The sequence below is a fragment of the Phocoena phocoena genome, chromosome 8, assembly GCF_963924675.1.
Source record: "Phocoena phocoena chromosome 8, mPhoPho1.1, whole genome shotgun sequence".
NCBI lineage: Eukaryota > Metazoa > Chordata > Mammalia > Artiodactyla > Phocoenidae > Phocoena > Phocoena phocoena.
The window spans coordinates 86,148,509-86,173,373 of record NC_089226.1 but is presented as its reverse complement, the minus strand read 5'-3'; the positions used below and the strand labels follow the sequence as shown (position 1 = coordinate 86,173,373).

Genomic DNA, 24,865 nt, shown 5'->3' with positions numbered 1-24,865 from the left:
ACTCTGGATGGTGGAAGTCCTCATTCTCCACTCACTGACTCCCGAAGGTCAGGGTAGACTTCTCAGCATCCTTCTGGTTCATCCCACCAATCGGAGACCCTGGAGTTCATCCTAGAGGCCACGCCCACCTCTCCTGAAGAGGCCACGAGGATGCTATGTGCTGAGGACACCTCATCTTTTCCTAAATCATTTTGCACATAAAAACTTTTAATGCCATCTGATTTTTTTTTTTTTTCTTTCTCCTTAGCAAGAAGCACATGGCTACAGACTCTGTTCTTGCAGTGGAAAAGAACTTCACAATAGAGGCAAAAACAAATCACAGCCACATACAGTGTCATATTTCACAGAAAACTGTGTACGTTTGTTCCCCATATAGGACATACTTCAAAGTAACAAAATAATTCTATCAACTGTCATGTTCCTTCTTCCTGTTAGAAGTAGATGTATTTTTTTCCCCGTCATGGTACATAAATATCAGAGAAAAGTAGTCTTTGAAATATTTATGTCCAGGGACTTCTTGGTTGGTTATCATTTGGGATGTGTTTAGGTTTGTGTTCAATGTATCAGCAGCTTCAGTTTTCATTTTCCCTCCATCCGCGTGCATTCTTCCCAAATTTATATACCAGTCTTCGTCCATCCACACGTTCCAGAATTTCTCTTTTGTAGTAATATCTGTAACAAAAGGCATTGCATAAGGTGGCTGGTCTGATTAAGACAGCCGGGGGAATGACTGGCCACACGGCCTTATCACGTTTGGAGACGTGAAACCCCTCACCTCATGGCTCGGCTGAGTTTTTCGTAGGTCATGCTGCTGTTGTTTTTCTTTTTCCCCCATAGCTGGGCCACAGCCTCTGATTTCAAGAACCTGAAGATGCCCTCAGACCGGTCTTCCCACTTGATTAACCCTGGATTCTTGTCTGGGTTCAGGAGGATGTCGCGGATGAATTCCCATAAGTGAGTCCCTCGCGGATCTGAGGTGAAGGAGAAAAAGGAGTTTATTCATGGCTGAAGTCACTGCAAAGAAGGGCTAGAGGAAGCCTAGAGTTGAAATATCTTACAACAAGTCAGAGATACTCGATTCCATGCTACCCACCTGTGACGCCAAATCACAGAACCCCCACTGGGTATTTAAGAATGAGCTAGCACAGTTTTTTAATTTTACAAATCAGAAAGCTGAAGCATGGAGAATTCAACTGACCTGAGCAAGGTCACACAGCTAACGAGTGGCAAAGCCAAGACAAAAGAATAGGTCTTACATAGAGAAAAGATTTGTGTTTGCCAAGGGGGCACGGGTTGGGAGAGGGGGTGGAGTGGGAGGTCAGGGTTAGCAGATGTAAGCTATTATATGGAATGGATAAACAACAGGGTTCTACTGTATAGCACAGGGAACTATATTCGATATCCTGTGATAAACAATAATAATAAATATTTTAAAAAATAAAAAATATTTTAAAAAAAGAACGTATATATATATGTATAACTGAATCACTTTGCCATACAGCAGAAATGAACACAACATTGTAAATCAACTGTACTTCAATAAAAAGAAATAAGTTTAAAAAATAGGTTTTAGTTCTCCTAGGCTAGGAGGTGTATCTTCTAAATATGGTTAACAGATTGCTGGGCATTCCTTTCAATTTGTTACTTCCCAGGAGAGCAACGCTCAACCACTTTTATTCAGAACCTCTTTTGTTTAGAACCTCAATCAATTAGACGGCTGCCACCCAGCAACTGTGTGTCAGCCAAATGCGCATGGGTAGGGTCTTAGAATTCTAACTCCTAGAATATATCGGTGCGGGGTCTCACAGGGGTGGAGGGGGCCAATTTGAAAATGAAACAGCAACTGTAATGAAATTAGCAACCAAATTCAATTCTACCCTCACTGGATTTGTGACACACAACTCCCTCCCACACCCAATTTGAAGGGCTGTGTTCATTCAGTTCTGTGGGATGACCTGGAGTAGCAGATAGCAGATAGGAGTCCAACTCCTTACAATTTCCAGATTACACCACCTTGATTTCTTTCTGTGTCCTCCCCGCCACCACCTCCACGTCTCTGATATTTCATACACTTTCATAAGGTTTTATTATCGGGGGAAATACAACTCCCCAAAAGCACTGTTGAATCTTAAGAATAAACAGTATTTCTTGGAACAATAACTCCACAAAAGTAAGAAGCCAACATTCAGCCAAAGGAAAAAAGAATACACCCTCAGCTGTTTTTTCCCATCTCTCTCCTTTTCCCACCCTTTTTTCTGGAGAAAGGGAAATTGCTCACCCCATGCCTGCAAGAAGTGCTTGTTCACTGATATCTCAGTTTTAGCACAAAGAGAACAGAATGAGGAGGAAATATCCACTGGGGCTCCACTTTGAGAAATGACTGCAGAAGGGGTTACTTAGCCAGCCAGTGATGCCTCTCTTTTCACACCCTACCCAGTCTGAGGTGGAGAAATGCAGGCAGAAGGCAGAGGCAATATTTGTCTAAAAACTGGTGGTCTCCAGTTATTCTCCACTCAAGGGGAAGGGCCAGGAGGCATCTGAAAGCCAGCCAACTTACTGTGCTTTTTGGTGTGGGACTTTGTTGGTTGGCCTTGCTGCTTTTTCATATCAGGCGACTCTGCTAAAGAGAAAAATGAGAACGGCTTCATTTCCCTATTTCCTACAATTATCATCTTCATTCATTCATCCACTCATTTCACCAGTATTTATTGAGCACCTACTACATGCCTAGCACTGTTCAGGTAGGTGGTCGTGTCCAAAACAAAACAGAGGTAATAAGTGCTCTGGAGAAAAAATTTCAGGGTAAGAAATAGGGGTAGAAGTGTGGAGATGGGAATAGTTTTGCCATTAAATATAAGGTGGTCACGGAAGACGTCTCTGATAAGGGGACCAGAAAGGTGTGAGGGGACAGTCATACAGAGAGCTTGTGGAAGAGCTTTCCATGCCTGAGAATAGCAAAGGCCCTGAGGTCAGTGTGCATAGAATAGAAGGAAGTCAGTGTGGCTGTGAACAAGGGGCAGAGGGGAGCAGGTGAGGTTCAGATCACTAAGGTCTTGTAGGACTTTTTGAGGATTTTAGCTCTTATTCTGTGAGAGGTGGGAAACCATTGAAGGATTTATTATTTATTTATTTATTTCTGGCTGCGTTGGTCTTCTTTGCTGCCCGCAGGCTTTTTCTAGTTGAGGCGAGCAGGGGCTACTCTTCGTTGCGGTGCATGGGCTTCTCATTACAGTGGCTTCTTGTTGCAGAGCACGGACTCCAGATGTGTGGGCTTCAGCAGCTGTGGCACGCGGGCTTAGTAGTTGTGGCTCACGGCCTCCAGAGTGCAGGCTCAGTAGTTGTGGTGCCGGGCTTAGTTGCTCCACGGCACGTGGAATCTTCCCGGACCAGGGATCGAACCCGTGTCCCCTGCATTGGCAGGTGGATTCTTAACCACTGCACCACCAGGGAAGGCCCCACTGAAGGATTTAGGTCATTGAAAAGTTTTAGGCTTTTATATATATATTATAATACAAAAATGTAAACATTTATAACAAAGAAAGATGACTTGTAAGCCAGAGGAGTGCCTTTTTTGGCATGCAAAGTTACCTTTTAATCAGCCTGACAAAGGGGCCATTGACTGGCCTGAGCTCAGTACAGAGGGCCACAGTGGACTATGGAAACACAGATTAGTTTAACAAATGACTCATTATGGTAACCCTTGAGATTATCAACAAAGAGGAGATGACAGAGGCAAATCTGTGAAATAAAACTTGTTAAAGAGAAAACTAAATGATCTAGCAGTGTGTGTGTGGGGGGGGGGTGTGGTTGTGTCAGTGGGCACTTCAAATGTCAGGACGACTAAAGCAGATCTTACCAAAAAAAATTCTCACAATCAAAAATCTGCCAACTTGAATCCGGGGCAGCCCCTAAATGGTAGCCAATCCTGATAAGAAATTGGACCAGTATATTGCATCCCTTCTGTGTACATTACATCAGGGCTCCCTAACTTAAGGTTTGCTGACCCATGTGTGGACTTCAAGGGCATTTCAGACTGACTGAAACCGCAGGCAAAGGAAGAGGGTCCACAGCTTTCAAGATTGTCAGTAGTGATCCATTATTCAATAAAGTTTGAATACCATTAGCTCCTAAGGAAAATGGTTAAGAAGACTAGCTCCTGTTTCTTGACCACTTACTATGTACCAGGCACTGTGGTCAGCACTTTCCATGAATCACCTGTTTTGATTCACACAATCACCCTATGAAGAAGGCGATAGCGGGATCCAGAGGTTTCACTCATAACCACCATTCTATGCCATTTCCAAAGATGGTGCCACATAAGAGATTTCATAAACGTCTTCCCTGCCAAGAACCAGGTTCAGTTCTGCAACCCACTAGTTAGTGGGGAAAAGTCTTTCCAATTTGATGATTCTCCATTTCCCCGCGTGCATGGATGCATTCACCTATCTGATCCCCCAGATTGTCACAACTCAGAGCTCCCAGCAGTTTGAAAGTCGTGGTGGGATAGATGAGACAGTTTTAATAAGATCTGGTTACAAGAGAAACCTCTTTTTCTGGTTAAATGTGCCACCATCCTCCCCCACCCCGCCGCCCCTCCCCCTCAACACTGTCAGCAGGAGGGTTTGCACCCGACTTGGATTTCTCCGAAACCTGAAAGAACAAGTTCGCAGGAAACGCAAGGAGACTCCACTCTCCCTCCCTGTAGGTTTCAGGGTGAGGTTGCGACATCCCATCAGGATGTGACAATATTGCAACAGGTTGGCACCCACAGCGGTTTCCAAGTGATACATCATTCTGACAGGGCCACGTTGTTCTGCGGACAAAGAGTGGCATTTACCCAGCAGGCCACAAGCAAAGCTCATTTTCAAATGGCATCCAGGAGGGATGCAGGGCCATTATTTCAGAGCCAGCATTGAACTCAGAAAAACCCAAGTGTAGGCGTCTCTCAGCTTTTTGGCCTCCATCATTGTTCACGGGTTGCAAACTCATGTAATGCAAGAATCAGTTACTTCGGGGAGTTAAGGTACCTTTATGAATAAAATGGAAACCTTGGCCCCTCTCCCCAGAAAAAGGCACATATGTGTACACTCGTGAAATTCTGCAACAATTTCAGGAGCGTGTGGGTCACTTAGGAGTCCATGGACTCCAGATTAAGAACCCCCAGAGCAGCTACACCACGAGGAAATGTTCTCTTTGAGGTGTCAGCCATTTACCCAAGCTAGATTTCCATCCAGCTTAAGAAAGACCTCCCGCGAAAAAAATCCCCCCAATAAAAATGTGTGCATCATCGTAGGCAAGAATATGCAGCTAAGGGCAAAAGAAACTTGAATTTCTTCCAGCCTCTTCTTCCAGTCCCCAGGCCATGCGGGACAAGCTGTGGAATCACCCACCTGCCCCAGCACTGAAATCTTTTGATCTGAAACTTCACCTTAATATGATGGCCTTGCCCCCTGTATCTTCCCCTGGCCCCCAAATAAAAATCAAAACCTTTGAAGTTAGCCGCGTGGTTAAGTGATTCATCCTTATAAAATAATGGCTTGCTCTGGGGGAACTGTCCAGACTGGCCTTCTCCTGCTCCACTCCCAGGCACCTCAGGCCAAGGTCCAGTCCAGACGGGGCAGCACCAAGGCACGAGTTTATGATGAGTTCCAGAGCATGACTTCATCTAAGCTGCTTCACAAGCAGCAAAGATTAGAAGCATTTGCATATTATTCAGCTGTGAGCCATTTCTTTACGTGATATACAAATTTCAGTGTTATAATAGACCATGCCACCCTCGCTCTAGGCTCAGCGAGTCGGTAAATAAACACATCAATCCCGAATTAGCGTCACTGGCTCGAGGACTATCGAGCAGATCCGGAACACTGGCGGCGGCCATTTTATGAAACGAGCAGATGACAGAGACATCAAAACAGAGCCCGCTTCCCCACCTGTGTTTATCAGCGAGGGCGTCAGTTGACCTGTGGCCTCGCCTCAGCGCGGCTTGTGACTTGCACTAAAACACATAAAGATACTTAACTGCACTCCATTTCATGGGAGCTGGAAATCCAAAGACTCAGACAAATGACAAGGGTCTTTGGCGGGGGGGGGGGGGGGGGGGACGGTTCTGGTCCCGTCCAGTGGAGACTAAACTATTCTGAAAGGAGTTGATCCTTACAAGGCTGTAATTAACTATCCTACCTGGAAGGCTGTTACCTCAAAGAATTCACCAACCCAGACACTGAAATGATTCTTTAAGTGATCATTCTGATCGGGGTCCTGGATGGCTTATCTCATTTTCCAGCCTGTGTTACAATTTCGGGATAGGAATCTGGAGTAAGGTGATCAAGAATGAAGGGAGGTGCAGGAGAGCAGATTTGTAAAGCCCATTTGAAGAAGGACTATTTAAAAGTAGAACAGTTGAACTCAGGAGACAGTGAGTTAGTTCCCTGTTACTACAAATATGAAAGCCGACATTGGTCCCTGTTGATTGGGAGATTCCAGCAGGTTAAGTCAGGATGCGGGAGAGAGCAGTGTGGCCTGGCTGGGAGGGCAGCAGAGTTGTTGATTACGGCTTTTCCTCTCCCAGGTGCCTAGAGACCTAACCATCCCTGAGGCTCAGGAAGTGGTTGGTTCAACTTTATTCTTCCTTGGAATCTTCTGCCCTAAGCCAAAGACCCAGGACATGGGAGGTGACACCTCAGGAGGTGTGTCAGGAAGTCAGAGGGCGACCGCGGTGGTTTCTTCAGCTCTGAAAACCTTGGTCTTGACTGGGTGGCAACGATTGCCACAGAAATTTTACCCTGACTGGCTCAGTTCCCCCAGCATGGCAAATCCACTGCAGAACCTTTCCAGTGTTTGATCTAGTTCCCTAATTTCAGCAAATACTTAGAGTGACACATCAGGCGATGGGCCTCTGTGTGGAGGGGGAGGTCGAGAAATGAATTGGCCTCCATTCTTAACCTCAATTCCAGAAGCATTTACCCTGGCTCCCAGCCCTGTCTCATTCAAAGGGCTTGACCCGAACAAAACCTCAAACCAAAAGCTTTCATTTTTTCAGTTCTCAAAAGCACACTCAACAAAATGAAAAAAAAAGGAAGGAGGAAGGGTTGTTGTTTGATTCTTCCTTTCACAGACACTCTTTTAAATCCCAGTTCTGAAGTTGCCCCAAATTCAATTCCAGGAAAAGACAGATTCACTTGTGACGGGTCTAAGCTCCATTTCACAGAGCCAAACAGATTCACAAATTCGCACCGAGATCAAGGGACTACACGAAACCCTCTCTTCACCTCCCCCGTGCACTCATTCCTACCAGTGGGCCTATTTGTAAGTGGACAAGGAGAAATAATCTGAAATACAATCTGAAAGCTCCTCTCCCAGACTCCCAGCAGACCAACCCTCCCGCTCAGTGTAACCTTGATTGAGAGTCATGGGTAGACCCCAGATGCATCCAATCCTAACCAAACACAACTCATATGAACATAATTCATAATGTGCAGGTGGTCTGACTAATTAGAGAGTCCTGATGAGCCAACAAGGTCAGACTTTAAAACTGACCTGTGATTCCCAGGGTTCCAGAAGTTTTCAGCTACTGCCCCTCCACCCAGAGACCATCATCCCAGGTTCACTGACCTCTGAATTCCACTGTTAGACATTCATTCTCTAAAGCCAAAGACAGCTTGTTGAAAATTAAATAGAGCCTTCTCCCCCATAAATATACCCACGTATGAATAATGTCATTGGATAATTTCACAAAAGCAAGTTTTTCCTGAAAAGAGAGTTTCTGTTGTCACAGAGAGTGACTTGGTTTCACAGGAGCAAAACACATTTCCTAGAGGCATCCTTGCTGGTCATTTTCAATGTACAAATATGGGCCCGAAAGCAGATTCTTTATAAACTTTTCCTAGCCTTTTAATGGGAAAGACTCCAGCGAAGTTGGAAATGCAGGGCATTGGTAATTCTCATTAACTCATAGTAAGCACTGGCAGGAGGCGCACTCAGCCTCGGATGTCAGGACAACTTACCAATGGGAAGGTGACCGCTGGTTGTCATGGAGATCTGGGCCCGGCAGAAAGTTTTGCTGTCCAACAACTCTGTGGCAATGAAAACATAAAGGACATTAAGAGTCCCCTCCTTACAACATAAATTTGGGGCTGTTAGAAAACCAGAATAAGAATGTAAAAGGGTCTTAAGCGTTGGGGAGTTAGTTACCTACTGTGCTACCATAGTTGGTGTCATATAAATAGTTTTCTTCTTTCCAGGTGTTCATGATGGAAGGGTCTACAAAGGACAGAAAATGGGAATGTCAGCAATCACCTTCCCCAGGTGAGGAGTTTGCCTTTTCTTACTCACTGTTCATCAAAGAGGTGTGGGACAAGGGGCTGGTTCTCAGAGAGAAGAGATAAGATTCTGCTTCAGCCACATGTTACCTTATCATAATGTTACCCCAGTTTTCTTCCAGGGCCCTAGGGGAGGTGGACTTTGTTACGGCCCCATCCAGGTGTTCTACACCTGTTGCATTTTGAGGGAAGTGAGAGAAGTTGCAACAGTGGGATCCTGTCCTAGACCAATGCTTTCCTGAGGATATTCCCAGTCTGCACTTGGTGGGGCGGGGGGGGGGGGGGGGTGTCCAGGAGCCTGGCATTGTCTTACATTCTACTATATTGTCACCAGAATATTTTTAGACTAGTAAAAAAAATGGTAGGGACAAAATAATTTCATGATTAATGAGCATCTTTTCCTAGTAACGTCTTCCTGGGAGAATTAATGATGTTTCTTTAAGAAAAAGTCTGCTCAGTCTTATCACAGAGTCTTTATTGCTAAAATCCAGAGAGAAACTCTCCTCAAGTTGGGTGACAGCCCCCTCCCTCCAGGATTTCTCCAATATGCTTAAGGGGTGACATAAAATTTTCAAAACAGAACCAAGGAGAAGGAGATGAGAGTGTTACCAAATCAAATAAACAGGTTTTAACAGTAGGGCCTCATTGCTTCATCTAGGAAAAGTTCTCTCTCTCTCTCTCTTCAGTGTGCTGGGCAAGCATGTCTCCTGACTCTTCAGATTTCAGACTCCAAGGAAACTCCCCTCCACCTACCCTAAACGAAGCCCAACTCCTACACACCCCTCACCTCTGGGCTGATCTCCAACAGAATCTTCTTTCCTGGCTGGCCAAGAGCTGTGAGATCTGGCAGGAGCTGTCACCTCATCCCCACCAGGAGCTTCCTGCTCTCCCCTCGTCACAGACAGAGGCTGCCCTCGGCTCCCTCCTGCCCAGCATCTGAATTTCAGGGCCGGGGTGGTAAGCCACTGGCCGAGTTTCATTTTGTTTTTGTAGCATAAATGGTATAAAAACCTGACTCACTGGCTAAGTCCTCCTGTTTACGACATAGGGATTTAGCTGGTATTTGAACTAATAGCTACGTGTTTGGGCACCCCAAGTCTGATCACTTAGGGGTTACACCCTCTGTCCTCGTTGGGTCACCTTGTATACCTGTTGTTGTCTCTGAAAACAAACTGAACCAAAAAGGTTTGGAGGTGTTGGCCCCTGTATGAGCCTCCTTTCCCCTCCTCCCAGGGTGGAGCTTCCTCCCCACCCTTCGGCTCAGCTTTTCTGAACTGGCAACATGAGAATGTCTGGATGGTCAAGGAGGAATTGTCAAGTACTTGGGACCTCTCCAGTACCAGCCTGGCTCCTCCGCTGGGGCTATCTGTCCAGTCAACAGTGGGGATTTGGGGTCAGGGGGCACCATCCTCTAGGCCAAGTCCTATGCCTGCCTCTAGGGCAGTCACGTCCATAAAGCATAGACCATCTGGGTAACTCAACCCTGGCCTCTCGGGGGAAGGGCAGGGCTAGGAATACCTAATTCACATGTTTAGCAGCTGCTGTTTTTTCTTTAATAATGGTAGACCAGCCCCCTTATAAAAGAGTAAATAACTGCGTGGGGCCAATTTCTACCCCTAGTGACTCACAAATCACAGCAGGTCTAATACAGTCCTTGGTGACCGGCACGCAACCTGCAGGGAGGCCTGAGGCAAACTCCGTGGTTGGTCCATGTGGCCCACATTCTCACTGATGTGGACATGGGGAGTGACCTTGGAGCAGTGGCAGCTCCTATGGACCTGGGGGGCCTTGCAGAGCTCTCCCTAGACTAAGAGGTCATAGGCCAAAGGTCACTATACAAAGACCTCTGATTGGTACAAGGCTCTAGGGCACAACTTCTCGAGGCAGTTACTGCCCCCTGCAAGTTCCCAGGGGAGACAGAAAGTCCCCAGGAGAGAGATTTTGGGGCAGAGGAAGGAGGGATGATTAGGCAGATGAAGGAGAACAAAAATGAATGTAGCTACTCTGGGCCTGCAGACCCTACTCAGAGCTCAGAATAGTGGCTTTTGTCTAAAAGCATACTTAAGGCAGGAGCCAGTTCCACAGCTGCCTTTGGACATCCCTACAGAAACTCCAAGGTCCCCAGAAACTATAGTAACTACACCAAGTCCGAATCTTCCTCCTCCTTGTGAAACACACTCCCTCCAAGGGAGGAGGGGGAGAGGAGACACTGACCCTTCCTCTTCTCTCCCCTGGCTTCTCCTAACTTGGCCAAGGCCAATCCCCTGACTCTTTGTGGTGACAAGAAAGCCCACTTAGACTCTGCATTTTCTGGGCTCCTGGATCAGAGCCTGGATGTTCCCTTGACCAACCATGGGAAGCAGAGAAGTGTGGGCAGAATTAGGCTCACCATCAATCTTAGAAATCAGAAATGGTCGGCAGTCACTGGTCCCAAGGACGAGGGATGAGGCTCATGGCTGCCGGGCCCATTGGAGACAGCCAGGGAAGAGACATCCCTGGGCTTCCTGCCAAAGTACTGGCTCCGTCCCGCTCTCACACTCGCCCTCACACTCCCTCTCAGTTGTCCTCCGCAGGCCTTTGCCTACCAAGTTGGCTCCCTTCATCTGCCACGACTCACCAGCTTGTTCGGTCTTGACGATGACATTGTGTGTGGACTGGAACAGGTCACTGCTGCACTGGCCTGTGAAGGACAGATTGGGAAACTCAGAGCGGGCCCACGTGTAGCCAAAATGTGCTTCTTGACCAAGGACGAAGCTGGCTTCATGGAAGAGTTTCTGACAGTCCCACAGCATGGTCACCCTTCTTTGCTTCTGGGAGGGGGCTTCCCTCTCTGGATCTATAATCTCAAGCCTGGGGCCCTTGGCCCAGAAAATCAGTAGCTAGGGCACCAACCTCAGATGGAATTATTTGGCCTTGTATAGAGAAGGCATCCAGTATGAAGGAAATAAAACTTTAGAAGTTGAAAGACCAGTTTTTCCACTAATAGCTGCAAGGTACTTCACCTTTCTTCATCTTGGTTTCCTCAACTGTATATTTCGGAGATTAAACTAGCTAAAGTCATTAGATGTTCTCTAAGGTGCTTTCGCATACTAAGATTTGATAGGAAGTGCAAAGGAAACACAAGGAAAATCACCTTAATTCTTCTTTGATCTTAAATTTAATCAAACCCCTTTTGATTAGATCTAATCTATGAGCTATGTCTGGATAAGTGCAGTGATTCTTCCCTTATTTATGCCTGGCAACTTTTCTCCAGATGTATCATATATAAAAGCACATATATACATGTGAATTCGTTTCATATGTTTTTCCTGCCCATCCAGATTATAAATATCTCAGGAGCAGAGGTCATGCTTTAATGTCTCTGACCTTCAGTTTTCCCAGATGAAAACTGCCCCTGTCAAATGGGTGCAATATTTATTTTCTCATAAGGTCACCAAATGAATCAATTCACTTAGAGCCCTTGTATAAGTAAATACTCAATAAATGGAAGTTAGAGGAATGTCTACAAAAAGGCAAACAACGAAACAAAGGTGAGAAATCTGGACATTAGGCATTCAGAGGCACCAGCAGCATGCAAGTCATGGAAGGCCAAAGATGGAAGGTCAAAGGTGGAAGGTCAAGGACGGCCACATCACCTCCCACGCTTCCCTGCCTTGAGCTTCAATCAGGGCAAAGCTTTAAAGAGACAGAGACAGAGAAAGAGTTACCATTCCACTTGAGATGCTGCAAGTTGCTGTAGAGGAGCTGTCCCGCTGGATTTAATTGGAGGTGGGGAGGTAAATATTTTTAATTCTTCAAGTGTAAGTCTGCTCTTTCTGAAGATGCCTGGGGGTTATTTTTAGAGCTTTGTTTGGTTTGGTTCTAGTAAAAGAAAAAGGAGCAACCACCTCTGTGAGGTGGATGGGAAGTAGGGAGTGCCCAGGAGCTGAATGAGGTCATCTCAAATGACCACCACTTCTGCCTGCTCCGAAGCCAGACGCTGGGTTCTCTTCAGTGTTGATGGCAGTTATCTGGATCTGAATCTGGTTCACAGCCCTGGAGCTCATGCTTCCCAAAGCTCCAGCTACATGCCCAAACACAGATTCTGCTTAGACAGGCGTGCCCACTCTGATGTGGACAGGATAGCTCACTATTCGTACACATCATTGCTTTCCAAAATAGTTCTCAGAGGAGCTAGTGTTTATAACCACTGTCAGAAGAACCTTAGGCCCGTGTCAAGGACATTCTGCAAGATAGATGTCTACCCGACCAGCTCTTGCAAGCCAGTGTAGCACAGGTGCATGTGTGAATAAACTAGCACCAAAGGATAGCCTTTAAACGGTGCCTGTCTATGTGCTAGGTGAGGCCTCAGGAAAGACACCTGGGGCTCTAGGGCAGCACCAATCCCAGAAATCACTGCAGAAACATCCCAGATGTGTCCAGACCATTCGTTTTAAGACATTTTTCGATTCAGGACCTTTTAAAAATCTGTTGTAGTATCGTAAGCTTTCTCCCCTCCCAAAAAACAAACTAGATCTAATTTTGCCTATTTTCTTACCACACTTACGTCCCATCTTAAGAACCTAGGTGTAGAAATTTTTTTTAAAAATAGCCATGATGAAGGGCTTCCCTGGTGGCGCAGTGGTCGGGAGTCCACCTGCCGATGCAGGGGACACGGGTTCGTGCCCCGGTCCGGGAAGATACCACATGCCGCGGAGCGGCTGGGCCCGTGAGCCATGGCCGCTGAGCCTGCGCGTCCGGAGCCTGTGCTTCACAACGGAAGAGGCCACAACAGTGAGAGGCCCGCGTACCGCAAAAAAAAAAAAAAAAAAAAGTAGCCATGATGATCTTAACAAGCAAGGGATTGGGAATGAAACAATGAACCCCATTTGCAAGAGAAAGAAGTGGTTTTCTGAGAGTACCAAGTATCCTGTGAATACCCAGCTAGCCTTTGTCTCCTTGGAAATTAACCATGTAAAGAGAGAATTATATTATGCTGGATTTGTATGGGATTAGACACACCTTGTACCCTAGGCTTCAAGCCTGTCCTCTCACCTCCCTTCTACTTCTGTCTCAGGAGACAGTAATTTGGAGGTGAGACCATCCTTGGATGCCCCTAAACAGGAACCCTGCCAGCTGTGGAGTCTCTGCTCTTCCCAGATGGCTCCTAGCAGGGCAGAGAGACAGAGACAGAGAAAGAGTTACCATTCCACTTGAGATGCTGCAAGTTGCTGTAGAGGAGCTGTCCCGCTGTCCCTGCCGCCCGGGTGAACTCCTGCAGACTCATGCTACAGAGATGCTCGCCGTTGATGTCAAACTCCTGGAAAGGGATGCAGCTGGCATCTAGCTGGTTGGTGTCCAGGAGGTGCTGGAGCCATTCCCACACCTGGTACTTGGTCCAGTACTGAGGATGGATTTCATGCCACTGTCCTCCAAAAAACCCGCTGGAAGCTGCAAAACAGGAGGCGGCCCTGTGAGTGACCTGTGTTTGTTTCCGAGCATGATCCCAGACATGGGGATGCCCCTCTGGCTGCCAGACGTCACAGGGATCACAACCACCCTCTGTGTGCATCTGGGGATTGGAGCTTCAGATGGGCTCTGGAGAGGAGGCTCTAGGAAATGCAATTCTTTCCCCAGTTGTGGTGGGAGCCAATCATCCAGCCTCCGTATATCTTCATTTTGTTCTCCATATACTTACCCCTGAGCTCTGGATGACGACACAACACTTGAAATGCTCTGAGATCATGAGCTCTTTCCCCACCTCCCACAAACTACCGTGAAAGCTAAAGCGCTGCTACAGTTTCAACAGAGTATTAGCTTCTTGTCCACACCCACAGAGTTGTCTCCTTCTCCCTCTCTCTCTCCCATTTATTTCTCTCTCTTACACACGCATATATACACATACATACCCAAAACTCAGACCATTTTCAACCAAAACTGAAGCTTGAGACTCAGGTTCTTTTCTCTGTGATGCCTTTGCTGCTCCCCAAGATGGTCCAGATGATTCATCTGCTCACGGTGCTGACATCCTCCCACCCCATACTGGTTATTACAGCCACTAGGATGTCACTTCCCTACTCAGCTACCTTCAGCAATTTCCCTTTATCCACTGAAATTAGGCCCCAAACTGCCAAGCCAGGCATTAAGGCTCTTCACTAACTATTCCTCAAGTGACCTTTTGCCTTTTTTCTGTGTTGTTCTTTCAGCCCGGTTTGTATTCTACCTATCACTCTCTGTTGAATTTATACCCAGCTTGCTGACCCTGACCACCCTATAAAGCCATCGCAGACCCCCCTGACTGACTGCTGAGGGCTGCTGTCCTCTGAAACTCCAGGAGATGCACTTTACATTTCTCCTAATGACGTTTGTCATGTTCTGCCTGTCTTGGTGGGTCTCTAACTACAGTCCTGTTCTCCTTTGTAAATTGTATGCTCAAGGTCATGGACCCTATCTTACCCATCCTTGTATCTCCCATAAAAACTACCTCAGAGACTTTGCCATCATAGGTACTGTCTCTCCCTTTCTTCAGTAAATTTGGGGCTGAAGAAGAAATAACGTCGGAACCTGGAAGAGTTGTGAGGTGCATTCACAAGATGGTTAATTCAAGTACTGGTGAAGAAGAGGAATTCATTCAAGCCAATAATTATTATTGAGCTCACTATGGACTAACCATCTATGTATGTGACTCTCATACTCACTTAAGAGAACATGACGAAATCAGCCCAAAATCCTGGAGGGATGGAGAAGAGAGAACCAGCCTCTGGCGGCATGTAACCAGACTGAGAGACCTTACGATCCCCTTGAAAGCACGGGCCAAGGGAAGGAGCTCTCTAGTGGGAAAGGTGAGGGGCAAGGACAAGGGGAAAACCCTATTATAGCCCACCAAGCTGAAGGAGGGGAAGTCCAGCTGAGCATGACACACAGATATTCCCACAAACTCAAGGATAGACCAATAGAGGAAAACGTAGCAAAAGAAAATGGTCCCTAACTTTTTCTTCAAGGTCATGCTAGATCAGTACTTCTCAAACTCTAACGTGATTACGAATCACCAGGGAATGTGGTTCAAATGCGGATTCTGACTCCACAGACCTGGGGTGAGGCCTGAGTTTCTGCGTTCCTAACAAGCTTCCCCAGGATGATATGATGCTGGTCAGTGGATACAGTTTGGATGGCAAGGAGCTACAGAGCTCCAAAAGGTTTGATCTCCACAATGCCTATGGCCTAGCCCTCAACACCTCAGGAGGAAAGGCTGAAGGGGGAATGTTTCCAGGCCGGTCCCACCTGCCACTCATATTATGTGCCTTACTCCTCATTCCTCATGGCCACACAAAAGCAGGCCTAAACCCTCTGCTTGGGCCCTAAAGGAGAAGCCAACAGTGGAGGGGGAAGGGGCAGGGACTGGACGAATCTAGTCCCAAAATTTAATTACATAGAAATATTCCCTAATACACCAACACTCAGAGCCTAGACCGGATGTCTCTATTTCCTCCCGACTTTTTGGTGTCCCACCAATACAGCTAGTTAAGGGTGGCCTACATTTTTTGCAGCTCCCCAAGTCTTTGTTCTTTTATTTTTTAATTGATTGTGTTTCTATGAGCGTGCAGCTCCGGGTTTGTACACAAGAGACAACTCTCAATAACCCCACACCAGGCCTGCGGTACTTTCTTCTCTCGATGTCACATGACCCAGATGAGAGGATGGCTCCTGATAGCGCAGCCTGTTAGAACTTGGCAGAACCCGAGAATTTTGTCTAAAGTTGACCAGGGGAGACTCCCCATCAGCCAGGCGGCTCATCAGATTCCCGAAGCTTTGGGAAAAGCACTGAAACTCGTATGAGTTCAGCTCCTCTCTGGCATTCAACTGGCCTCCCCCATCAATCATGACCAGGAGCTGGGCCTTCTCTGGGGCCTCTGGAAGCTAGAGAGTAAAAAAGTGATGTTTAAATTCCACTCCCTGCTGACTACACTCCAGAGCAAACCAGAGGGATGCTGCCTTAATCGAGGGTCCTAGGGCCTGGCATCCAAAAGATTGTGCGTTTCCCTGTTTGGAATCATCCTTCAAGGTCCCCACAAGGAATCTGAGTCCTGCCACAGGGAAGGTCATGCCCAGAAAAGGCAGGAGTTCAGAAGCACAGGTGATCAATAAGAGAAGGTCACCCATCCCCGCTCTCGACCACGTGTGGCTGGGCTTCCAAACTGGAAGGTGGAGCTGCCCACAGATTGGCCACTTCTTGAAGAATGCACCCCTTCCATCAGCCTCCCACTGCTGCTTCCCAGACTCTGCTCACCGATGGCCCATCTCCATTTTCTCAAGGGAAGCAAGCACAGCGGAGTCTCTGGGGAGGAGATTAGCGGCAGGTATGGGGTGGGAGAAGGCCCAGAGCTCCCTACACCCACTGCGGTTCGGTGCACAGCTGTCTACGCAAACTGAACACCTTCACAATGGGGTGCGGTGCCCTGATTCAGCAGCAACTTTGTTCAGTCCGGCTTCCACAGTAAGCCATGGGCTTGATCACCAAACCCTCCATAAGCCCCGCCACCAGGCCCTCCTTCTTCTAATCAATCGGTTCTAGATTAAAGCACCAAAGGCAGGCACATGGTCTCCTAACAACTCTCCCCTCCCTTTACAAAGGGAGGTCACCGGAAAACGAAATAGAAAGATTAAGCTGCTACAAGTCTCTTCTCCTTAACTTCCATGCTTCCATGCGACACACACACACACACACACACACACACACACACACACACACACACACACAGTTTTCCATCCTATCCTATCTTGATATCCCAGCCAACACTATTAAAGTTGGCCTTCCTTTGGGGTGCCTCTTCTATCACTCTCTCTGCCAGGCTACCAACCTGGACCTTTGAATATTGGGAGAAAACCACGGAATATCTCAGATGGGCTTCTGGCTGGGGCCCTGGGGAGCCTGTGAGGACCTCCAGCATGAAGAAGAGTTTTCTCCAGTCTCCCTGGTCCCCACACCCCCGGCTAAATAAAACCTGTATTTTTCATTAAGTTGGGAAACGGAGCCTAATTAAAGCCGAGGAAGAATCCCCATGGGGAGTGACACTGACCCCCACGCGGCCCCTTACCATTGCACGTTGGGTAGATGTCTGTCCAGGCCGGCTGCTGGTGGAGGAGGTTGCTGCTGGGATTGAGATTCATTACACCACTTCCTTCCAGAATCATGATCTGTAAGGGGATCAAACAGGCCGTTCAGCCAGTGCCTCTTGGACAAACGTCATTTGAGAGTATAGATCATAGAGTGAATTTAGGAAGGAAGAAATAATTTGGTCCTTCCATCCATCGCCTGTGAAGCATGTTGCCACCAGCCCTTTCAGTAAAAGCAAAACTCACTGGCAATTAAAAATTTCCAGGTTCGATTTTCATATGCATGAGGCAAGATTTTATAGCCACCCATTCACAAATGAATAATCTCTGATCGGAATGAAACGGGAGGAAAATGTAATACTTGCTCACTGGGCGAGTCTGGCCAGCAGCCAATTTTTTTTTTTTTTTTTGACAAAAGTGAAAATACCAAAGAAGTTTTTATTTAAAGTAAAATTTCAATCAATGAAAACCCAAATGGGTAGCAGAACAGACCCGGCACCTGTGCAGGAACTCTGACCTGAAATCAGACATTCACAAGTCCCGACACATCTGAGCAGCCTACACCTGGGCGTCCAGTAAATTTCCTCAGCACAGACGTCTACCACGGGACGGGCTCGTCTTGGAGGACCTCAGCCATATTTGACCTAGAGTTTTTCAAGTATTTGGCTCCGTGATAATATTAGAAATCAGTTGGTTTTGGGGACAAGACACTGCCCCTTCCCTTCCTTCCTGGTAAAAATTCAGCCCCACGTTCCCTCTCCTTTCAGAGACCTGGAGAATACCGCAGGCTTCAAAGCTGACCTGAAGCTGACTTTCTCAGTCTGAGGGCTCATTTTCGCAGTAAAGGACCCAGGAGAAGAGGCTTTCTTCCATGAGCCTGTTTGGGTTTTTTAAACCATGTAAAAATTTTACACTTTAGAAATATTCACCTCAGTCGTCCAGCATCTACAATCTTCCTACCCTCCAGGCAGGCGCCCTCCACCTTTCGGACTGAAAGCCCCAGAAGTGTGTTCAATCATCCAAAGGATGAACAGCTTGTTTCCAGAGGATGACTGAGCATTACCCAGGGCCTCTAAGGGTAACCTGCTCTTTCTAAATGTTCGGGTAAGGAGAAGAGTGGCAGATCATGGAAATGTTTCTGCCTGTATGGGGGAAATCTTGCATCTTCACGAGTCACCAACCTCCCCCAAACTGCCCAGCCAGAGTGGTTCCATCCCTCAAAACCCTTTCCTCTAATTTAGCTGGTGCTCCTCTGGTTCTATGTAGGGCTTGAGAGGGGAGAAGAGGGGTCTGGAAAAGGCATAAAAATTCATTCATGTATTCATTTATTATCAGCCTTGCAATGGGCTGGGCACAGCTTTAGGGACCAGGGATAGAGCAGTGATTAAGAGTTGAACTAGGCTAAACAGGAACATTTATCATGATTATTAACATCATCATCCTTGTTGTTTGGCAAATAATTAGGCCTAAGGAGAAGGCAGGGGAAGGAAAGATGGGGTGGGAATAGTGAGCACTGTAACAGACCACAGGGTGCAGAGATGGCAGAGCCGGATTCTACGTGGTGGTGCCATAGAGATGAGTTTCGAAGTCAGAAAGAGCGGGGGTTTATCCCACGCTCTCACACTTACCTGCTAAAGTTGGTACTAAGTCGAACAAAAGTCACTAACCTCTCTGAACCCCAGTTTCCTCTTATGCAAAATACAGGTCGTCATACGTACCATGTGTATTGGTTTGAGCTTAAACGAGTTTCTATACCTCGAGCGCTTGGCACAAAGTCGGTCATGACCGCATGGTAGGTGTTATGAGGAGGAGGGCTACTACATCTCTGGATAACCCAAACCAGAAGCAACCTTGGGCCTCAGTTTCCCCACGCAAAAATTTAAAGAAGGTAAATTGCTTCTTAAGTTCGTTTCCAGAAATCTCTTTGATTCTCACTCTCAGAGAAAACCAACCCAAGTCGAGCCTTCTCCTCCTTCACAGGAACTGCACCTTTTCCCATCGAGCTTTCTACAGCAATTGCCCCAAGCGAAGAATCCAAACGGGGGACTCCAAGGTACAAGAAAACTTCCAGGTCCCCAGAAGGGTGGCTGGGGGAGGGAGGAGGCATGGCAACGGCTCCTGTTTGCTCAAGGCCGGGCTTGTTCCTTGCCAGCATTTGCTCAACTACAAGCGGTAGGCAGGTTACTGTTTAACCCTGAAGGGGCTGCAGCTCAGAGCCCAGCCCATCTGCCCTCCAGGCTGTGGGTAAGGGTGGGGTGGGCAGCGGAGGCTTCCCTGAAATTCTTTCACAAGGGTTTGCCTGCAGGGCTGTTTCAAAGTGGCCATTTCAGTGGAAGCCAGACCTGCCGGGGCCAGCTAGGACCCACCTCCTCAGCCGGCTGGCCCAGACCTTCTGCTCACCACTTCGCAAAAAACTAGAAGGCAGGGCGGTGTGAGGACTAAACGCCTGGCTTTGAAGTCAGGGAGAGGTGGGCTCAGAACCTAGTTCCCCTGCTCACTGTGGGTGACCTTGAGCAAGTTCAAGTCTGTCTAGCCTACATCTTTCTGATCCTCACTTTCCCGCCTTGTAAAATGGGAACAACCCAGACGCAGACAGCTGTGGGCATCAAATGAGCTTGTGCATGCAGAGAGCCGAGTGGGTACAAAGGAACAATTCAATAAATGTCGCATGACCATGTGGGCCAGTTTTCCTCTTAGGACCGAATGCCCACCAGCCCCTTTCCTCCGGGCAGACGTCATTTCTCAGCACGAGGCCCCCAGAACTCTCAACCCACAGAGAAGCCCTGAGGACTACAAGGTCACAGCTGCCCGGTCGCCACCTGGCCCACCAGGAGGCTGAGCGCGCTCCCTGCCGGCACCCCCTTTCCAAGGGAAAGCAGCTGGCAGGGTGAGGGGCCCTTTTTTACAGGGCACAGGAAATGGTTACTGCCCATGAAAGAGTTTATGTCGCTTATTCCTTAGTGAGTCAGAGTTCACCGAGGTCACCCGGGCTTGTGAGGAAAGAAGATCAGTATTTTCAACCCAGCTTGGGGTTGCAGGGACAGCGCCCTTAGCGTGGGCACCGAAGGCCCCCCACCTCGGGGCCAGCATGGCGGAAGGCCTTTCACCAAGTCCTACCCCCCTCGGAGGCCCAGCTCTTCAGGTGTAAAATGAGGACATTTGCCCCCCAGCAGCCTTACAGGACTGTTGAAAAGATCAAATGAGATAATGGATAATAAATGTGCCTTGCGAATTGTTTTTAAAAAAAAAGCATTATGGGCTTCCCTCGTGGCGCAGTGGCTGAGAGTCCGCCTGCCGATGCAGGGGACACGGGTTCGCGCCCCGGTCCGGGAAGATCCCACGTGCCGCGGAGCGGCTGGGCCCGTGGGCCGTGGCAGCTGAGCCTGCGTGTCCGGAGCCTGTGCTCTGCAACGGGAGAGGCCACAACAGTGAGAGACCCGCCTACCGCAAAAAAAAAAAGCATTATTATAATCAACTCACCCACACTCCCATATATGAATAAAAACTTTCTATGGTACATGGTGATTACTTTATGGGGTATAAAAAGCAACCCTTTTCATTAAAAAGTAAGGGAATTATTTAATGCTGCTCTTTAAGCTTTCTACTTTACCTTCAGCATAGCTTTTATTAGTTTCTTTCAAAAGAAAAATATATCAAGTGTGGGAGGTAGAGACTTTGGAATCTCTGAGGCCCGGGTTGGAATCCAGGCTCCCCATCTTTCAGCCACGTGACCTTGAGTATGTTACCCTTTCCCAGCTCAATGTCTTCAATGATTTCAAAGGGGAAGTCGGGGAAAGTGGATGTCCTCCAAGCCTAAGGGCTGTTTGGAAGGATAAATAATATCATGGATTTAAAGGTCCCTAGTTCGATGCCAGAACACATGCCCTCATTTAAAATCAGTTTCTTTTCCTTTCTTTAAACATCAGTTCTCAGGGTGTTGCTCTAACACATTTTACTTCTTCCAAGATTGGAAGAAGTAAATTCAGAGCCTAAGTAAGAAGGTTCCACCCTTCGAGCCAAAAGCAAGCTGGGAAAAGGATCTATTTGGCCTCATCTCCAGCTCGAGGGAGAATTCTAGGGTGAAAAGCAGTTTCTCAACCTCAGCACGACTGGCATCTTGGTCCGGGATGGTTCTTTGGTGCGGAGACGACTGGTGCATTGCCATATGCTTAGCTGCATCGCTGGCCACTAGATTCTAGCAGCACTCACCCACCACCACCCTGAAAAATGTCCCCGGAGCCAAATCACCCCCAGTTGTAAACACCAGTCAAATTAGAGCCTGTGGAGGTGACAGCTCAGGCTTTGATCTCGCTGTGTGGTGACCTTGCACTGTTTTCTATCCTTTCTGAGCTGCTATAGCCTCTCCCAGGAAACAGCCATGGCATTAGTATCACCACGTAGGCTTGCTGGAGGACTGACTGAGATAAGGGACTGCGAGGTCCCCAGCACAGTGCCTGGTCACACCGGGTAATTGCCTCCTAGGTAGAAATTTAAGAAAATGCACTGGGTATCAGGCCCACCTTTGTCTATTCCCGTATGGTATGTATTCTGGGAACACAGCATAAATTACTACTTGGGCTATTAAAAACTGTACACCAGAAAAAAGGTAAATCTTAACTGAAACCGAAAGAGTGAAATGCAATGTGGGTGATGCAGCATTTTTTCCATTTGCATTCTCTTAATCCCCCTTCGTGTATACAAACAATCGGAGGGAACTTTTTGACCCCTGTGATTGTCTTGACTTCCACATTCGCCCCAGACATCACCCTTTGCACGGCAGTTCTAAAACTGACACTTTGGGCGACAGAAGTCTGGAGCCACGCGTGGGACCCAGTCGACTACAGTAGATGGTATCTCATGCCAGCCTTCCAGCCAGGACCTATTCCACCTTAGGCAGCAATTCCCTGGCAAACAATGGGCTACTAAGGTTTGACCAGTCCGAACCCATTTTGGCAGAGAGACGGCACCGTGCTGTGCTGGGGTGGCCACAGACACTCTTTACTCGCCTACTTTGTTAAGTGGCAGTTCGGAGTTAAACACAAATTCCCACAGAGCCCTAAGATGCTAGGGTCTCAGACCACTGCTGGGCCACCCACGCATAAAGGCGATCTACCACCTCTGTACCCCCCCTGCCAGACCTTCATCAAAGGCTAAATTCCCTTCGAGCACCAGCTTGACCACCACGCACAGGGAGGACCAATGGATCAGGGTGGAGGCCATCAGAGCACTTGGCCTGACCCTAAAGTTTAAGAGTCTCACATTTTAGCTGCTGCTCGGTGGCACAGATGGGAATGCATGAGAAAGAGTCCCACTAACATCTGGGTTGAAAGGACATGCTCATGTGTCCCACCTCACATACTCTGGGTGTGAGGACCTTCAAACCCAGCCCGATGTTGCTGCATTTCTGGAGGGCAGCTCTTACAGTGACTCAGATGATGAGGTTTGAAATCCTGATTCTGCCCCTTGGCAGGCTGTGTTGACCTTGGGGAAGTACCATCCTCTCTAAAGTCTCAATTTCCCACTATGACAGAAAGTGGGGGAAATGGAGTTGATGTGCGGATTAACTGAGAATGTTTAATGTGTGAGAATATAAAGTTCTCACACATTATCTCATACATGGCAAGTACCCAGGAAATGTTAGCAGATATCATGGGGTCTGCCCAGGGATCTCTCTCTAAACTGTGCTGGTTGGTTTGGGCGACATTCTTGGGGTCGGGTTAGACCCTTCAGGGGCAGGATGGTGTAATGGTGGGGAGCTCCAGGCTCTGGAGTCAGATGGCCATGGTTCAATCCCTGGCTTTGCCAGTTTACTAATGGGGCAAGCTTGGACAAGTGATTCAACTTCTCTTGAAGGTCTCATTTTCCTCACTGATAGAATGGTATGAAAAGTGTTGATAGATGATATGAAAAGGGCTGTTGAAAGACAAAATGAGATGATACCTGTAGAGTGCTTGGAAAAGCGCTTGACACATATTAAGTACTTGGTAAATTTAAGCTGGTCTTTATAATCATTATTATCATTTCTTTATTGTGCTGTGGCTATTATTTTGTTGAGTCTCCAAGGAGGAAATTGAGGGTTTAATTCACTTCAAGCAAGGCTTCTAACTTCCACCATCTACGTAATATTCAGCAACCCCAGCTGGCTGGCACAATCTAGCCTAGGGCTGGACTCGTGCCTCCCCACTCCCCATCCTGGGCTGCTGGTCAGACGCACCATGAGGCTGAGCCGTGAGTGGCATCTCTCAGCCCCTGCTCACGGAAGCCGTGCTCCCCTGCTCTGGGCATGCATCCTTCCTTCTCCCCTTTGTCCCACCAGGCACACGCTACCTGAGGCTGCCGGGAACGGTGGAAGGGCACCCCTCTGCAGGTCTTGGGTTACCACCCGGCACTGTGCTCTCACACACCATGGCTGGTTGGCAGGTACACAGGAGAGCCGCACATCCAAAGTGGGATCTCCTGGCAGAGAATGGCCAGAGGATCTCTCTATCCGACAGGGTCCCTTAGCACATGAACTGCTCATTTACTGGAAGAAGGGGGTCTGGGATTTGAGCTCATGGGAACAGAAAAATGAGAGGAAGGAGGCACCACTGGGACTTTCACAAGGGACCAGAGTCATGCACTCCAGAACCCAGGAGCCTCTGCCCAGTCTCGGGACTCCTACCAAGGCCAAGAACATGCTCCACTGGTCTCTCTTCTTAAACACACAGAGAGAACCTGCCAGCAGAGACAAACGCAGCCCAGCTTGGGCTCGTTTATCTGGAGCAAGGTGTGTCTTTTGCTCTGTGGTGAGGTAACTGAGACCAAGGACAAAATGCTGTAAAAATGAAAAAGAAAAAAATAATAGTAATAATAATAGTAACTATACTATAGTAGCTAGGGTTTATTGAACATTTAAAATGTGCTGGCTCTGTGTTAATAGTTTTAAATACATTGTCTCAGTCAATATTCACAATTACTCTGTAAGGCATTATGTCATTTAACAGATGGTTTATCCGAGGCTCAGAGAGGTTGGATAACTTGTTCAAGCTCACACAGTTTCGAAAGAATTGAAGCTAGAAGAGAATTCAAACTCCAAGGGTCTAGCAACAAACCCCGGGGACTTTCTGCTGAGAAGGGGGTGATTTGCCAGAGAAGAAAGATGCCTTCAACTCATCCTCACCTCCATCCCCATTCCATACATACTCACAGCATTCTCCCTCTGCCATCTGGGGCCTCACACCTTTACCAGGTTTCTCCAAGATTACAAAATTCTCTGGTTCATTCAATCATGCAGTGTCCCTGATTGAAACCCGTTTCCTTTTTGCCAGAGCAACCTGAAGCCATCACTCTTCTCAATATATTCAAGAGTTCTTTTTAGAATGAAAGGGTAGACATCTGTCTTCATTCTGTCATACCTACCATATACTCAGGTAGGAATATTTAGGGTATGAAAGCTGGGCCAATTTTACTCTTTT

General features: G+C 47.5%; 1 protein-coding gene across 4 annotated transcripts in view; it reads right to left on the bottom strand.

The window, feature by feature from the left end:
- Positions 1 to 240: 240 nt before the first annotated feature.
- EHF (ETS homologous factor) overlaps positions 241 to 24,865 on the bottom strand; it is a 38,227-nt gene continuing 13,602 nt past the window's right edge. Inside the window, exons 2-9 of one of the 4 annotated variants that reach the window (XM_065881316.1) lie at positions 17,393 to 17,492; positions 13,503 to 13,748; positions 10,936 to 10,998; positions 8,191 to 8,259; positions 8,004 to 8,072; positions 2,558 to 2,620; positions 776 to 971; positions 241 to 672 (exon numbers count right to left, since the gene is read on the bottom strand). In XM_065881316.1, the coding sequence (XP_065737388.1) occupies positions 573 to 672; positions 776 to 971; positions 2,558 to 2,620; positions 8,004 to 8,072; positions 8,191 to 8,259; positions 10,936 to 10,998; positions 13,503 to 13,748; positions 17,393 to 17,489 (903 nt within the window). In that variant the 5' untranslated portion in view covers positions 17,490 to 17,492 and the 3' untranslated portion in view covers positions 241 to 572. Of the gene's footprint in view, positions 673 to 775; positions 972 to 2,557; positions 2,621 to 8,003; positions 8,073 to 8,190; positions 8,260 to 10,935; positions 10,999 to 13,502; positions 13,749 to 17,392; positions 17,493 to 24,865 lie in introns of those variants that run through there. The other 3 variants (XM_065881317.1, XM_065881318.1, XM_065881319.1) reach the window with 3 other exon arrangements.